Source organism: Mytilus californianus, unplaced genomic scaffold (assembly GCF_021869535.1).
Source record: "Mytilus californianus isolate M0D057914Y unplaced genomic scaffold, xbMytCali1.0.p SCAF_7, whole genome shotgun sequence".
NCBI lineage: Eukaryota > Metazoa > Mollusca > Bivalvia > Mytilida > Mytilidae > Mytilus > Mytilus californianus.
In genome coordinates this window covers 75105663-75120103 of record NW_026262723.1, presented here as the reverse complement: position 1 = coordinate 75120103, position 14441 = coordinate 75105663, and the positions used below count along the sequence as shown (strand labels likewise).

Below are 14441 nucleotides of genomic sequence, written 5' to 3'. Positions count from 1 at the left end.
AAAACTATTTTTACCTTCAATTGTTGTTCTAATATGCTAGCTCTGGCTCTTTGTTCTTCTAACTCAGATATTTCTGTCATTAGCTCTGATACTCTCCTGTAAAATTTCACAAACTGTAATATTCTTACAATTTATTCTTATCAATGATAACAATTCTCCATAATGCTTATTGATAACGATAACACAGAGATCCCAATAAAGAGGTATTTTAACAAGTGTAATTTTGCTCACTGACTTGCCCAGATGTGAAGTTACACTTGTTGTCACATTTGAATCTTACACTGTCCATTGAATGTACAATTGTTTTCAGATATGAATGTTATACTTGTCAGATGTTAATGTCACAGTTGTTGTCAGATGTGAACCGTACACTTGCTGTCTGATGTGAACGTTACATTTGATGTCCGATGTGAACCTTACATTTGATGTCAGATGTGAACATTAAATTTGGTGTCAGATGTGAACCTTACATTTGGTGTCAGATGTGAACCTTACATTTGATGTCAGATGTGAATGTTACATTTGATGTCGAATGTGAATGTTACATTTGGAGTCAGATGTGAACCTTACATTTGATGTCAGATGTGAACTTTACATCTGATGTCGGATGTGAACGTTAAATTTGGTGTCAGATGTGAACCTTACATTTGATGTTGGATGTGAACGTTACATTTGGTGTCAGATATGAATGTTACACTCATTGTCCTTGTCAGATGTGATCATAACACTTGTTGTCAGATCTGAACATAATACTTGTTGTCAGGTATCACACATTACATTTGATGTCAGATGTGAACCTTTAACTAGTTGTCATATGTAAACCTTACATTTGTTGTCAGATGTGAACCTCACACTTGTTGTTAGATGTGAATGTTACATTTGTCAAATGTGATTATTACATTTTTTGTCAGATGTGAACCTTTCACTTATTGTCAGATGTCAAACATTACATTTGGTGTCAGATGTGAACCTTACACTTTTTGTTAGATGTGAACCTCACACTTGTTGTTAGATGTCAAACATTACACTAGTTGTAAGATTTTAATGTTATCCATATTGCCATAATTAACCATAAACTTACCTTTGGTACATGATTTCAACTTTGTCATTTTTACTAGACTTTTCTTTCAATGTCAAAATTGAACATTACCTTTGTTGAGCTGTATAAACAATTTGTATATTCCCTGATTGACTGTTTAAACATAGTTTTAATGCAATATTGGAAAGCTACCATTGCTGTCATTTTTTAAGAGAAATTTTGTTGAGTTGTCTGATTAAAACATTACCTTTGTTGAAGTTTTAGCTGAATCTGACTTTCCTCTAGGTCATTAATATTTTTCTGTAAACTTGTCTGAGATTTCAACAGCTCACTTCTAAAATCTGCAGTCTTTTCAGATAAGGTCTGTCGCGTCTAAGAGAAAAAAAGGAGAGATATATATAGTCTTCCTTGACTAAATCTCAAAATACACACAAACACACAGTATTAAGGTCAAGCAATGATTAATATGTATAACATTTGTTTTATTCCAATGACAAATGAAGCTGCCGAATAATGGTAATATTTTCAAAACAATCAATATTGCATAGCAACTGCCGCAATTCACTCTGGATTTGGTTTTATTTTAGGAATGGCTGTAATATTTTTTCTGTCTATGAATAAATAACATTAAAAATGTGGTGCAACCTGAATAACCTGCATAGTGGGTTATTCAAAAGTGTGTACCACATTTTTGAGGTTATTTCCTTATAATTTAATTCTTAATTCTATTTTTAAGGAGTAAATCACGAAAAAACGTTGATGACTTCACGGTCATATGACAAAATTATGTCTATGAGCTGATAGACAACAAACTTTCAGCCAATCAGAAGATGTGTTACATCCAAAATAATATTATTCATATTTAGAATAACAGTAAGATGTTAAATGTTTCAAGATTGTTTCATGGTCTGTGTATATGTAAAACTCATTATGTTTCTTGTCACCAAGAATATCATTTCTATTGAATTTTTTTACATGTACATATCGGGGTACCGATGTATCACCATTTATTCACATATTGACAAGAATAATATACACAATTACGTTGTTATGACTTGTAATTAACAATAGTTAATGCTATCTAAAGACCTTAACACACATTACTCCTGCTGTAAAATTTTTCATAAAATGTTTTTCTGATATCTTTTTATATACCTTTTGAACTTCATCTTGTAGTTTCATATTTCCTTTTTTTAACTCTAATATTTTGCTTTCATAATCGGATCTTGAATTGTCTTTCACTTTTTTATATTCCTCTAGTTCTTCTCTGGCATATTTTTCACGGCTAGACAGGAAATGGATCTGTGATTTTAACTCTTTCATTTTGTCACCCTCCCTCTGAAAATAAAAACACACTTATCTGATTTCTGGAGAAAGATGTATTACTCAATTTTAGTGATTAACCACAAGCCCATTAGCCTAGTCCAGTGCTAGCTGTAGTGGGGCTTGTAACAAGTTCTTTAAAAAAAGAGTTGCATCCCATATAGAGATAGAGAAAATTGGGGAAAAAAAATAATTTCCAGTCAATAAGTTTAAATTTTTTTGTGAAGACAGGTTACTGTAACTCAACCATACATGTTTTACCACATGTCTTGAGGTGTTCAAACTCACAACCTCAGTGTTGACAAGCTAGTGATAACAGTGAATGAACTACTTAGACCACTAGACCAACGAGGCCATATATAGTAAAAGCATGATTGCAATTGCAAGTATTTATCATTAGGGATCAATATCAATTTTGTTATTTACAGTTTAAAACAGAACTAAAATGTTTCTTTTAATTTATTTTTACTGTAACTTTACCTTTTATCATGAAGCTGTATGAAGAAAGTACAGTGGCAAATATTTGAGTGTGAGAAGGCATTATATTATCATTTTTTCATTCTGCCATAAGTGAGCATTTTTTTTTTAGTTTTACTTATTATTGTTTTATTTATAATAATTTATAATATAATATTTCTGTTGTCTCTAATGCTGATAGAATAGAGTTAAATGAAGATTTTTCCTCTGTTCTATGTACCTTTCGTTATTCCATTGATCACTATTAAAAGGGGGAGAGCTAGTACTTAAAACGTCTCTATTTATACGAAGTATCTTCTTTTGCACAATACTGTGCAATTGAATATTTCTTGCTATTGCGCAATACTGTACAATTGACAATTTCTTGCTATTGCGCAATATTGTGCTATTGGATATTTCTTGCTATTGCGCAATACTATGCAATTGAAGATTTCTTGCTATTGCGCAATACTGTGCAATTGAAGATTTCTTGCTATTGTGCAATACTGTGCAATTGAAAATTTCTTGCTATTGCACAATACTTATTATATAATAATTTACACATCCTGTTTGGTGTGTATCTCCTACCATATCATTATTATTTGCTTTTAAATATAAATCAGAAATAACCAACTTAAAATGGAAAATTTAAAAAGAAAAAAAAAAGGAAAAAAAGAAAAAAAAAGAAAAAAAGAAAAAAAAAAGAAAAAAAAAAAAATCCCCCCCCCCAAATTTTTTGAACCCCCTTATGATTCATCACCCCCAAACTCAATCCCAGCCTTCCCTTTGTAGTATGGTACCTTGCAGTACAATTTCAGAGAGATCCATACACTTGAACACAAGTTATTGTCTGGAAACTAGAAAAATGCTTATTTTTGGCCCCTTTTTGGCCCCCAATTCCTAAACGTTTCGGGCAATTACCCCCAAACTCAATTCCAGCTTTCCCTTTGTGATATGGAACCTTGTAGTACAATTTCAGAAATATCCAAACACTTACACACAAGTTATTGTCATGAAACTAGAAAAATGCTTGTTTTTTGCCCCTTTTTTGGCCCCTAACTCCTAAAATTTTGAGGCAATTACCCCCAAAATCAATTACAGCCTTCCCTTTGTGATATGGAACCTTGTGGTACAATGTCAGAGAGATCCATACACTCACACACAAGTTATTGTCTGGAAGTTACAAAAATGCTTATTTTTGGCCCCTAATTCCTTAACTGCTGGTACCATAACCCCCAAAATCAATCCCAACCTTCCTTTCGTGGTATTGAACCTTATGGTAAAATTTCATGGAGATCCATTCACTTAAACTAAAGTTAGAGTGCGAAAACCAATGTGTCTTAGGACGACGCAGGACGACGACGACGACGCCAACGTCATACCAATATACGACCAAAAAATTTTTAATTTTTGCGGTCGTATAAAAACTTAACATTGAGCAATGAACCGTGAAAATGAGGTCAAGGTCAAATAAAAACTGCCAGATTGACATGTACATCATAAAATATTTCCATACTCCAAATATAGTTGACCTACTGTATACAGGATTAGAAAACCAGACCAAAACACAATAAAATGCTTCGCTGGGGCGCAGCTTGATACGACCGCAGAGGTCGAACCCTGAACAGTTGGGGCAAGTATGGACACAACATTCAAGCTTGATACAGCTCTGAATTTGGATTGTTATTAAATATTTGACACAGCATAGGTTTCTGACACAGAAAGAATGTGGTCTAAGAACTTGAATTTTTTTAATTTACCTATTATGGTCCAATGTCCAAAATCAAAATACATGGTTAGATTCAGCATATCAAAGAACCCCATATATTCAATTTTTGTTAAAATCAAACAAAGTTTAATTTTGGACCCCAACTTGGACAAACTTGAAAACTGGGCCCATAATCAAAAATCTAAACACATGTTTAGATTCAGCATATCAAAGAACCCCAAGAATTCAATTTTTGCTAAAATCAAACTAAGTTTAATTTTGGACCCTTTGGACCTCATTGTAGACCAATTTAAAAAACAGGACCCAAAATTAAAAACCTAAATACACGGTTAGATTTGGAATATCAAAGAACCCCAATAATTCAAATTTAGATGAAATCAAATAAAGTTTAATTTTGGACCCTTTTGACCTCAATATGAACCAATTAGATAACGGGGTCCACAAATAAAAAATCTAAATACATGGTTAGATTCAGCATATCAAAGAACCCCATATATTCAATTTTTGTTGAAATCAAACAAAGTTTAATTTTGGACCCCAATTTGGACCAACTTGAAAACTGGGCCAAAAATCAAAAATCTAAATACATGTTTAGATTCAGCATATCAAAGAACCTCATATATTCAATTTTTGCTAAAATCAAACAAAGTTTAATTTTGGACCCTTTGGACATTAATGTAGACCAATTTGAAAACTGGACCCAAAATTAAAAATCTAAATACACTGTTAGATTCGGCATAACAAATAAATAAATGTGATCAAAGATTTTACAAATCTAATGCGCCATACTGTGCAATTAAAGATTACTTCTTGAAATTTTTCAATATTTGAAATTTGAAAAAAAAATAATATTTGAAGAATAATTCTTTTTAATTTCTGAAATCTGAAATGAGAAAAAATTGGCCCCCCCACAATTTCTTTTTATCCCCCCCCCCCCCCCCTTTTCCCCCAAAAAAATTCTTTCCCTCAAGATATGGTCATAATCTCAATTCAAATTTCCAATGGAGTTGGCAACCATAATTACCCATTTAAATTTACCATAGTGCTAACTTAATCTATTTTATAATAGAATTAATAAAAATATAGTGTCAAATCTTTCATATGGATTTTTTTGTAAAAAAAAAAGATGAAAACATTTGCAGATATTTTTACTGGTCTTCCTTTATAAATATGCATTTCTTTAAACATAATTTAAAAGCAGTGTAAGGGAAGTAACCAAAACGTTGTATTTGGATTACCTCCCTTACACTGTTTTAGATTATCTTTATTGTTCATTAACCATTACTTTATACATAATTTAAAAGCAGTGTAAGGGAGATAATTTCAATGATGTATTTGATTTATCTCCCTTACACTGCTTTAAATTATGTTTTGTACTAAAGTATTTGTCCATTAACCAGGACAACCTTGTTTTTCCCCCTTTTTTGCCCCTAATTCCTAAACGGTTTGAGCCATAACCCCCCAAAGCAAATCCTAACCATCCCTTTGTGGTATGGAAACTTGTAGTATAATTTCAGAGAGATCCATACACCGTTCCACAGTAATTGTCTGGAAACTAGAAAATGCTCATTTTTGGCCCCTTTTTGGCCCCTAATTCCTTAACTGTTGGTACCATAACCCCCAAAATCAATCCCAACCTTCCTTTTGTGGTATTTAACCTTATGGTCAAATTTCAAAAAGATCCATTCACTTAAACTAAAGTTAGAGTGCGAAAACCAATATGTATTCGGACGACGACGCCGGACGACGACGACGACGACGACGACGACGACGACGACGACGACGCCAACGTCATACCAATATACGACCACAAAATTTTTTTGCGGTCGTATAAAAACTTTACATTAAGCAATGAACCATGAAAATGTGGTCAAGGTCAATTAAAACCTGCCAGACTGACATGTACGTCATAAAATATTTCCATACACCAAATATAGTTGACCTACTGCATACAGTATTAGAAAAACAGACCAAAGCACAAAAACTTAACATTGAGCAATGAACTGTGAAAATGCGGTCAAGGTCATATAAAACCTGCCAGACTGACATGTACATCGTAAAATATTTACATACACCAAATATAGTTAACCTATTGCATACAGTAATAGAAAAACAGACCAATACATAAAAACTAAACTATAACCACTGAACCATGAAAATGAGGTCAAGGTCAGATGACACCTGCCAGTTGGACATGTACAACTTACAATCATTACATGCACCAAATATAGTAGACCTATTGCTTATAGTATCTGAGATATGGACTTGACCACGAAAACTTAACCTTGTTCACTGATCCATGAAATGAGGTCGAGGTCAAGTGAAAACTGTCTGACGGGCATAAGGGACTTGCAAGGTACGCACATACCAAATATAGTTATCCTATTACTCATAATAAGAGAGAAATTAACATTACAAAAAATCTTAACTTTTTTTTTCAAATAGTCACTGAACCATGAAAATGAGGTCAAGGACTATGGACATATGACAGACGGAAACTTCATATCATAAGGCATCTATATACAAAGTATGAAGCCTCCAGGTCTTCTACCTAACTGTCCTTCTGAAATATCAAGCTTTTAAGAAGTTAGTTAACGCCGCCGCCGCCGCCGGATCACTATCCCTTTGTCGAGCTTTCTGCAACAAAAGTTGCAGGCTCGACAAAAAACCTGCCACATGGTATTGACTCTGCCCTAAGTAAGGAACCTTTCTTATGATCATCTATTTTAATATCATAGTGAATCATATCCTTTTATGAATTTGATGTTCACGGCGGTGATTTTTGCATCTGTCTGTTTCAATGCACAGAAATAGGAGTATCGACTTCTACATTTTTAGCAAAGAAATTCAGCTCAAACCACTACTAGGGGAAATGATAAATTTTCACTGAGGCATGAGCTTTTGGTCTGTGTTAAAGGCATATAAGTGTTTACTGGGACATTGAAATGAAAAACATGCTGTTCTTTGGGTTTTGTTTAGTATGTTTCAGGAATAAACTATTTTCCATTATGTTGAATAATCAATTTATTCACAATTTTTCTTTACTCTGTACAGTAAAAATACACATGTAAATGAATTTCAGCATCACATTTGGCAGATGCACATAAATATTATGTGTAGGCGTTAAACTATATTTTTGAGATCTCAACCCTACTACCTTTCTAATTTCTAACCAGAAGACTAACAAAATGTACACAAAAGAGCATACAAAATAGTAACATTTAGATCAAAAGTCATCAAATAAAAAACACTTTACTCTAAAATACAGAACAATTGATCACAAAATCACAAGTACATACTGTATCAAAGGTTTTTTTCATTTTGAGTTGGTGGCAGATCTTTAGTTGTTTTTGTTTAATCTATTCACACCTCTGTTAATACTGTAGACAGTTTAGAACTTGACATACAAATGCATTGTTGTCTGTAGATACCTGTTTATTGCTGAAGAATGTATTCTGACCTCTAGGTGTCTTGTGGTTATGTGTGTCTACTCTGCTTCTTAATCTACTTAAAAACTTCTGAAGATTATGTTTAGCCTCATGAAAATTTTGGCATCATTCCTGTTTAATGCCATCCTTTCCATCAAATATGACTGTAACTGTGAAACTTTGTTCTAAATTATTCAAGTAGAAACCTAATATACAAATTTAAAACATACATCCTTTCCTTCTTTGATGCAACCCAAATCTTTTTCAAATTCTATTCTTGCTCTCTTATTTGATGTTTTTAGTGTAGATATTTCAGCCTCAAGTTTGGCTATTGTTCCTCTTGCTGCAGATAATTCAGCATCCTTTAACATACTGTCTTTTTCTTTTTCTGAAATGGTCAAAAAAGAAAAAAAAATTATAAAAGATATTTTACATATAGCAATATTGACACTTGTTCCAAAATTAAAATAATACATGAAATAGACCTGTTTAAAAAAACCATTGCTTATAAACCAGAAAAAAAAATTGTCAAAAAAATTGTGGAGTTTTAAATTTGATTTATGACTAAATTTCATACTTCCCAGGTAACATCAAAGATTGCAAACAGGCAGACCATGGTATGTCACATCTAGACTTTACAACTTTATATATCTAAGGCTGTTGACATGCTTTATGTGTGCACTTTTTCTTAAAATTATTAATAAGAGGATATGAAGGGTAAATGTCATAACTTAAAATAAATCAATAAAAACATATTTTACTGTAGAAAAGTCTCCTACAAACAATAGTGAGGTCACTGTTCTAATCAAAAGAATCATTGTTTGGATCCTTACTTAGACTATACAAGTTACATTCTGTTAACAGTAACAATATTATACATGAAAAAGACATGCTTAAGAAACTATTGTTTATAAAATAGAATAAAACATTGCAAAGAAAAGTTCACTTTGATTTAGCTTGGCCACCTTGGACTTTGAAGAATCTGTATACTTCTTAGAAGTAATTACTACAATGTATGTTCCTAGCAAAACTGATTTCTCAATTCTCAAGAATACAATATGTCTATCTTCTTTAAAATCCCTGACTAAACCAACTGAAAGCAAACACAATATATGACAGAAATCAGCATCATCAAGTTTGCAAAAATGAAGCTTTTTACTGCAGTTGACTTCCAAAAATAGATTCATTTATATATGGCTACCAAGTGATCAAAAAATGTCAATGTCAGCTTCTAGTTTTCATTTCATATCCTGTGTATCTATATGTGACACAAATTTTGTAATCAAACAATACTACAGTAATTGAAATAAATAATATAGCATAAAAGATAGTCATGAAAGAGTAACATGTACATGTATTTTCTATTTTGTGTATTTTTGACTCATTTTTAAAAGAAAGACAAACACTGAATGGAAATCAAAACTTAAATTCTGTATCAAAAGAATTAAACTTAGTGGAGAAATTTTCAGATTTATAGCACTAAATCTTTATTCAAAGGAAAACATTTTATAAATGAATTCTCATTTTAACAAAATCAAACAAATTGGGAATGGAAAAAACTGGAAGAACTTAATTGTCAAAACATTACAATTCATTAAATAAAGACCTTAGATAGACTGATTCCTGTTTAACTGACCTAATCATAAACTTTAACATGTAATCTATGCAAAATTTACAATGTCAATGAACCATGGTTGAGGGGGAAGGGGCCATATAATCTTCCTGGAAATGAAATATGCAAATGCTAATACAACTGCATATCAAATATCATTTTTAACATAAACGATTGATCTTGAACTTATCAGTCACATTACCATTTTAACTCATCTAAAGTTTCAAAAACAACAGACCATGACTGAGGGGACAGGGTCAAGCAATCTCCATGGACATATGTGATGTGCTAATGCTTATACAACTGCATATCAAATACCATTGATTTACCATAGGTGGTTCCCCTTAACCTGAATTTTAAATCTGGTCTCTGCACAAGGCAAGACAAAAATTGCAAATATGAAAATACATTGGTCATTTGTTCACCTCAAATCAAAGTTCTGTCTGTAGTTAGGTATTTGAGTACAATTATATTTACAGAACTTTAAAATTTGAAAGATTTCTATCGAAAGTCAAGACCATCTGAATAAACTAGTTACTGACATAACGCTTACCCAGCATAGATTTGACTGATAATGCTGTGCCAGATGTAATGTTCATGTAGCTGCTGTCATCTGACCCCACACTCTGACTAAGATCAAGTCTGCCTGATTGTCCACTTATAAACTTGTCAAAATCTCTCTTCATCCTGATCACTGCTGTGTTGTCATTCATCTTTCTTTCTTCTGTAAAAACCAGAGAAAAATAGAATTATGTCAACATTTATAACAACAATATTTTTCATATATTTCAAAGTCTCAAGCATTCATAATTACCGAGATGAAAACATGTATCTCAAAATCATTTTGTCTCATGGTTACACGACTGATTTTAATAGTTATCTCATTCTTAATCAGCTATCAACATACAAAGGAAATTAGAAATTCCAATTATGCTGCACTGACATCTATGCATAATGATAATGCAGTGAAACGACCCCCTCCCCTCCCATTAATAATGCCAATTAAACAAACAATATGAGGGATTAATTCTATTTTGCTTAAGTATTCTAAGTGCTAATGAGTCTTTCTTAAGTTATAACTTATTCAGTTTATAGACTAACATGTCATTTTTGAGATTAGCTCTTGCCCTTTCAGTCTGCATAGTTAGCCACTAATCTGATGCCCCAGAATAGTAAAATTTTATTCGGACTAGTAAGTATTTGTAAAACTTTGTTTAGACACTTAAGAAAAATGTCGGAATATTTGTCTTCGGACTAGTAGTTGAAAAAGATTTTGTTGTAGACTGCCTTTTCAAATCCTGGCTGGAACACTGATTTAAATATTTAATGAATATTTAGATCAATTGCACTGCGACAGATGTTCTCATTAGATTTATTTACTACAGGGACAACTTTTTTTTTCATGGGCCAGCTTGGCCCCAAAAATTTTGTTTATGGTCCCCAACCAGTTTTTATACTAATTAAATAAAAGTTATTGTAAACAGGGCAATTTTGTGCAGTCTTTTTTTAGTGATTCGCCAACTAAATCTTAATTTGCAGAGTTTTAAATTCTGGGGGTCCTATACAAATTTTAATTGATCATGAAATGGTATAGTTGAACAATACATGTATCATTAATAGAGTGATGAAAATTGTGATCAGTAAACCTTTTTGGCTGAACAAAGGGAACAGTTATCGTCCCTTCATTGATGTTCATGTAGATTTAAAGTTATTTGACTTATATTAAGTGTAATTATCTGCAACATATACAGAGAAGAATGACCATATTAGACGCTGCAAGGATAACAGCTAATTGATCAATCTATTGATCATATTATTCTGTGTAGCAGATGCAATTGGGAAAGTCATTTACCTATTTACTGTCACGAGTTGTTTATAAAGCAATATCAATGATTTCTGCTTGCTTGAGATATCTTTCATTCCAATTCAACTGTTTTGATTTCTAAAACTGAATTTTATTTCAGAAATACAGTATTGATTTTTGGTATAGATCTATCTTGTGTAAAAATGTTGTTAAAAATTGGGCCTCACCCCCTGTTCATAATCCTAATGGTATACATGTACATTGTATTTTGAAAACTATTCTGTAGGAAAAGAATGGTCCTTTTAAGATAAAGACCACAGAAGATTTGAGACTTTCTTTGATTACAATTGCTCTATATCATCATTTAAACATATAACAACCCTTGCCATATCATTCAAATGAGTCATGAGTAATAGTGTTAATATTAAAATGTCCATTTTCAGTATATTAATTTATAATTATCCTGGTCTCATGGATTTTCGTGCTATTAAGAATGCATTGTGACGTCACAATTTCCATTGAAAAAGCATGCATAGTACAAATTCATATGACATACGAAAACATATGATCTGACCACAGGGGCCTATCCAGGATTTTGGAAAGGGGGGCGTAGTATTAAAGTTCGCCATTCGGAGCAAGGCAAAAAAGTTTTTGGACCTTTTTTTGGCTAAAAAACATAAAATAAGTGTAAAATGCATTTTATAGTTAAAGTGTAGGGGTTGGACATTTTTGGTGCCGTATTCTCTCCATTAATTGTCTATTATAAAATGATTGGATGGATCTAAAGCTATGTACTAATTAATATATTTGATGTGGGATTTACAATACGACCGACACAAAGAAAGACAAACAAGCAATTTTTATCCAAATGTTTGGTTGAAATGTTTCAACCAACAAGGGAAGTGAGGGGTTCCAAATCAACCAACGGCTACGAATGAGTCGGAAATGACAATGAAGTTGTGAATGGCGGTTGACACATGGAGACATATAGGCCACACCCAGCAGGCAGGTTGCAGTCGGGCCTTGAAAAAAGTATTCAGTATATCAGTTCGGCGAAACAGACACTCCGGTCAGATATGGGATTCACATGCAACCCCCCCCCCCCCCCCAAAAAAAATTATGCCCGTTTGTTATACACCCCCCTCTGGATGCGCCACTGTGACTAGCTGCGGAACCGTAGCTCTTAGGTCCTTATGTTATTTTTTGACTATTTGCGATCTTGATTTTCGTGACGTCACGACGAGATTCAATATGGCTGAACAAAATAGGCGGAGAATGTATACAAATGGGAATAATTAGATAATAGTGTTAAGGATATGAATATTCAAACATAAATAGGTACGTCATATCCTAGAAAAATGTCTAACGAAACGAACTATATATATTGACAAGCTTTGCATGGACGATAATCAATAAATTTTTGGGAAATAAGTGCGACCTGAACCTGGGTCGCAATTCCGAACGTTTTGAAATAGGAAAAATCCGTAGCTCTATGGTCCGCAAATAGTCAAAAAATAACATAAGGACCTAAGAGCTACGGTTCCGCAGCTACACTGTGACCATATCATGACAATTACTTTTTTTTAGTATTTTGTGCTGATAAAAATGTCGTGTCATATTTCATTTATTATGTTTGGCAACTTGATTATTTTTTTTAAACCACAATTCTGGTACATGTACACTGGAACATTTTATTCTAAAAAAAACTTATTTGGGATACATAATATAGGTCATAAATTTATACAGTAAATACTGCAGTGCCAGTGATATACCAGTATTGCGATCGCCAAGTACAGGAGATCCAATTTACCATTTGCTTACCCTAGTATGGTGCTTTTTTCTCTCTTGTATTGTATACCAAATCTGAGAGTGTCAATTGTCTCCAAAACATCAAAATTTGTTAAAAAAAAATGCGCCCTACAAAAGGGAGGTAACTGTATTATTATTTGTTAATATTCGAACCGTAAATGGACTACCAGCGAAATGATTCCGGAATAAAATAATATCAATCGATAATCATATAATATTTATTAGTCTTAGCTGGGAACAGTATATCTATATATATGTTCCTGGTCTTAGCAAGGATTTGTATAGTATACGTAATAAATTCTTGGTCTCAGAAATTGAAAAACTATCAAACGATAAAAAGATAAGTCTAAAATGTGGTATGATTACCAATGAAACAGCTATCCACTAGAGATAAACAAAAAAAACTCAATAGGCAATCCTAAGTGGAGTTAAAAAAAATATAGTAGTAACAACAATGTTTGAACAGAGAAATGCCCCCAAACCAGTCATTTACAGCGAAATTTCGCGGGGGGGGGGGGGGGGGGGGGGGGGGGGTTAATAAATAATATTAGTACCGGTATCTGTTTGTTCTAGTGTCGGTATGATAAGCTATAAGATAAATTTTACGGTGTTGTTGTTTACCAAGCCCGGAAATTTACGGATAAGATCCGGGTAAACTTATCAATCCTTTAAATAAACTTATTCATAAAGGTTACCATTTCAACACTTTAATTAGATCTTTGAATATTGTTTTATTGGTGTAAATATTGATTTTGTTATCAGTAATTTAAACCATCTTCCTAAGAGTCCTAAAAATGATAATAACATATTCATAAAGTACATAAATTTTTTTTCGCTCTTAGCATTCAGTCTGACGGACAATTACTTTCAGTACCCGCTTTCTCCGATTTTCCAATATTGTTCTGATTCTAGTTATTTTCTAATAAGCGGCTTCAAACGCAAATAAAGTGTTTATGAACAAAAAATAAAACCAAAATTTATGGGAAGCAGCTCGCCTAGCTCCTCAAATCATTTTGCAAACACACTCTGAAGCCGCTGCATCATACATATCTTACAAACATATCTACAAATGAAAAATAAAGAATTAGATCCATTCATATCTTTCTATAAAACAATATCTAAATAATGTTCTTTTAAGATCTAGAGAAAAATAGTAATGCTTTACAATAATTAAGAAAATTAATACTAAACGTTTCACATGGGAGGGTGGGTTGGTTAAACTTTACTGCACTATAAAACTG

General features: G+C 32.6%; 1 protein-coding gene across 1 annotated transcript in view; it reads right to left on the bottom strand.

Moving 5' to 3' along the window:
- The window catches only part of LOC127708478 (mitotic spindle assembly checkpoint protein MAD1-like), a 28089-nt gene extending 14747 nt beyond the window's left edge, over window positions 1-13342 (bottom strand). The window contains exons 1-6 of the mRNA XM_052213353.1: window positions 13213-13342; window positions 10141-10311; window positions 8206-8363; window positions 2195-2377; window positions 1287-1411; window positions 15-96 (exon numbers count right to left, since the gene is read on the bottom strand). Coding sequence (XP_052069313.1) covers window positions 15-96; window positions 1287-1411; window positions 2195-2377; window positions 8206-8363; window positions 10141-10300 — 708 coding nt within the window. The 5' untranslated portion in view covers window positions 10301-10311; window positions 13213-13342. The remainder of the gene's footprint in view (window positions 1-14; window positions 97-1286; window positions 1412-2194; window positions 2378-8205; window positions 8364-10140; window positions 10312-13212) is intronic.
- Between the last annotated feature and the right edge of the window lie 1099 nt (window positions 13343-14441).